The 1,845-nt window shown below is 54.6% G+C and overlaps 1 protein-coding gene across 1 annotated transcript in view; it reads left to right on the top strand.

The window, feature by feature from the left end:
* Window positions 1-492: 492 nt before the first annotated feature.
* Window positions 493-1,845, top strand: part of SSR4 (signal sequence receptor subunit 4) — a gene marked incomplete at its 5' end in the record, with an annotated part of 2,743 nt that continues 1,390 nt past the window's right edge. Inside the window, 1 exon segment of the mRNA XM_014583477.1 lies at window positions 493-611. Coding sequence (XP_014438963.1) covers window positions 493-611 — 119 coding nt within the window.

Raw genomic sequence — 1,845 nt, 5'->3', positions numbered from 1 at the left:
GTGCTTGGAGCAGGAATCGGGGCGGTCTCAGCCCTCTGCCAGCCCACTGGGGGCAGAGACCCCCTCCCTCATCCCGAAAGCCCTCGTTTGTGGGCAGCGCCCTTCTTGATGTCTGCTGAGTACACTTGCTATGTCTGGTAAGCTGTCTGGGCTGTGCCTGGCTCTTGAGCTGAGGCTCCTGGGTGCTCCAGGCCCAGGCAGGCTATTGCACGGCCTTCCTGTTGAAGGGCAAGGCACTGGCATGGGTTGTACAGTGAGCCAGGCCCTACCGCTCTGACACACACACTTGCTCTCCTGGCACCTTGGCACCGAAGTCCCACCTCCACAAAACCTTCCCTGCCCCTTCACAGCCATCCCGCTGCACTCCTGGCAGGGCAGGGGGCTCCGTGTCTTTAGCTGAGCTGGTCTATCTTGGAGATGGGCTGGGGCAGGCCCTTTCCCCCTCAGCCCAGCCGCACAGCCTGCCTCACTCAGGGGTCTGTCTCCCTGCAGCAGAGGCCTGCGTGGAGCCCCAGATCACCCCCTCCTACTACACCACATCAGATGCTGTCATTTCCACCGAGACCGTCTTCATTGTGGAGATCTCCCTGACGTGCAAGAACAGGGTCCAGGTGAGGCGGTGGGGGCTGGGGTGTGAGGTCAAGACATGGCAAGGCCAGACCCTAGTAGGTATGTATGTAGTTTTACTATAGGGCACATGCTCTCCCCAGAGAGACACAGGGAGAGAGAAAGGGAAAGTGAGAGCGCACTCCCTGCGGGATAGCCATGCCACAATCCCTTCCTCTGCAGATTTTGGCACGTGTCTACACACACCTGGCATGTTTTCAAGCTGGCCATGTGGCATCTAGCCACCTTCACCTCACCACCGGCTGGCCCCTTCCAGCAAACATCTAAAGATAATTGCCTTGACCTCGCTGCTGTGGTGCAGCTCCAAGGCTGGGAGCTCTATGGCCAGCTGTGGGTGTGCAATCCTGGGTCTCCCTAAAACCATGGTGGGCATCTAAGCAGGCGCCCAGGATCCTGAAGAGCTGGAGGGCTGGAGAAAGGGGTGAAGGTCACATTGTGACAAGACACTGTTGAAGGTGCTTCTCTTGCACACGTACCCTGCCATTTAAAAATTATATAGGGGCGTAGGTGGTATGGTGGTTTAAGGGCGCTGGACTCCCACATGGCTGACCATTGTTCGAGTCCCAGACCTGGCAGCTTGCTTTCTCACTTTCCCTTTCTCTCTCCCTCTGTCCCTCTCTGGTCAAATTTAAATACAAAGAAGTAAATAAAGCTAAATAAAATAATTTTCCAGAGAGTGAAGAACTTAAAAAAATAATATAAAGATCATTTTTCCTGCATGTGGCTGTAGTCCAAGGTACTGAGGAGGATGAGAGTTCAAAGCCTGTTTGGGACAACATGCACTGACAGTTTCAGAAAATCAAATAGAATTCTCAGTTGCTTGGTATGACCTGCCCACACACAGTAACCTTGGGTGGGCACCCTCTGTTTCCTGGATGAGTACCTAAATACCTGGGGGCCTGAGAGAGGGTAGGGGTCAGTCCCCAGGCCCATCCATCCCTTTTCTGGTTACTATCGACCAGAGTGTGTCTGTGAGGGTTTTATAAAGAGTTTAGGATTGAGGAGACCTGGCCTCATCCCCCAATCTGCAGTCCCAAAAGTGCAAAGGAGGCAGCTGGGCCTTTTGGGTACAACACCCCTTGAGTTAGGTTAAACACCCCCTGGGGGGACCAGCAGTTAGCGTAATGGCTATGTCGCTGAACTCCCATGTAGTAGACCGCGGTTCGAGTCCCAGCCCCGGTGGCTTAAACTCATGCCGGGCACCTGTATGGGTGCCCA

The sequence above is a fragment of the Tupaia chinensis genome, unplaced genomic scaffold (assembly GCF_000334495.1).
Source record: "Tupaia chinensis unplaced genomic scaffold, TupChi_1.0 Scaffold144326_1, whole genome shotgun sequence".
Taxonomy (NCBI): Eukaryota; Metazoa; Chordata; class Mammalia; order Scandentia; family Tupaiidae; genus Tupaia; species Tupaia belangeri.
The sequence above is the reverse complement of the archived record's forward strand: the minus strand, read 5'-3'. Positions and strand labels throughout refer to the sequence as shown.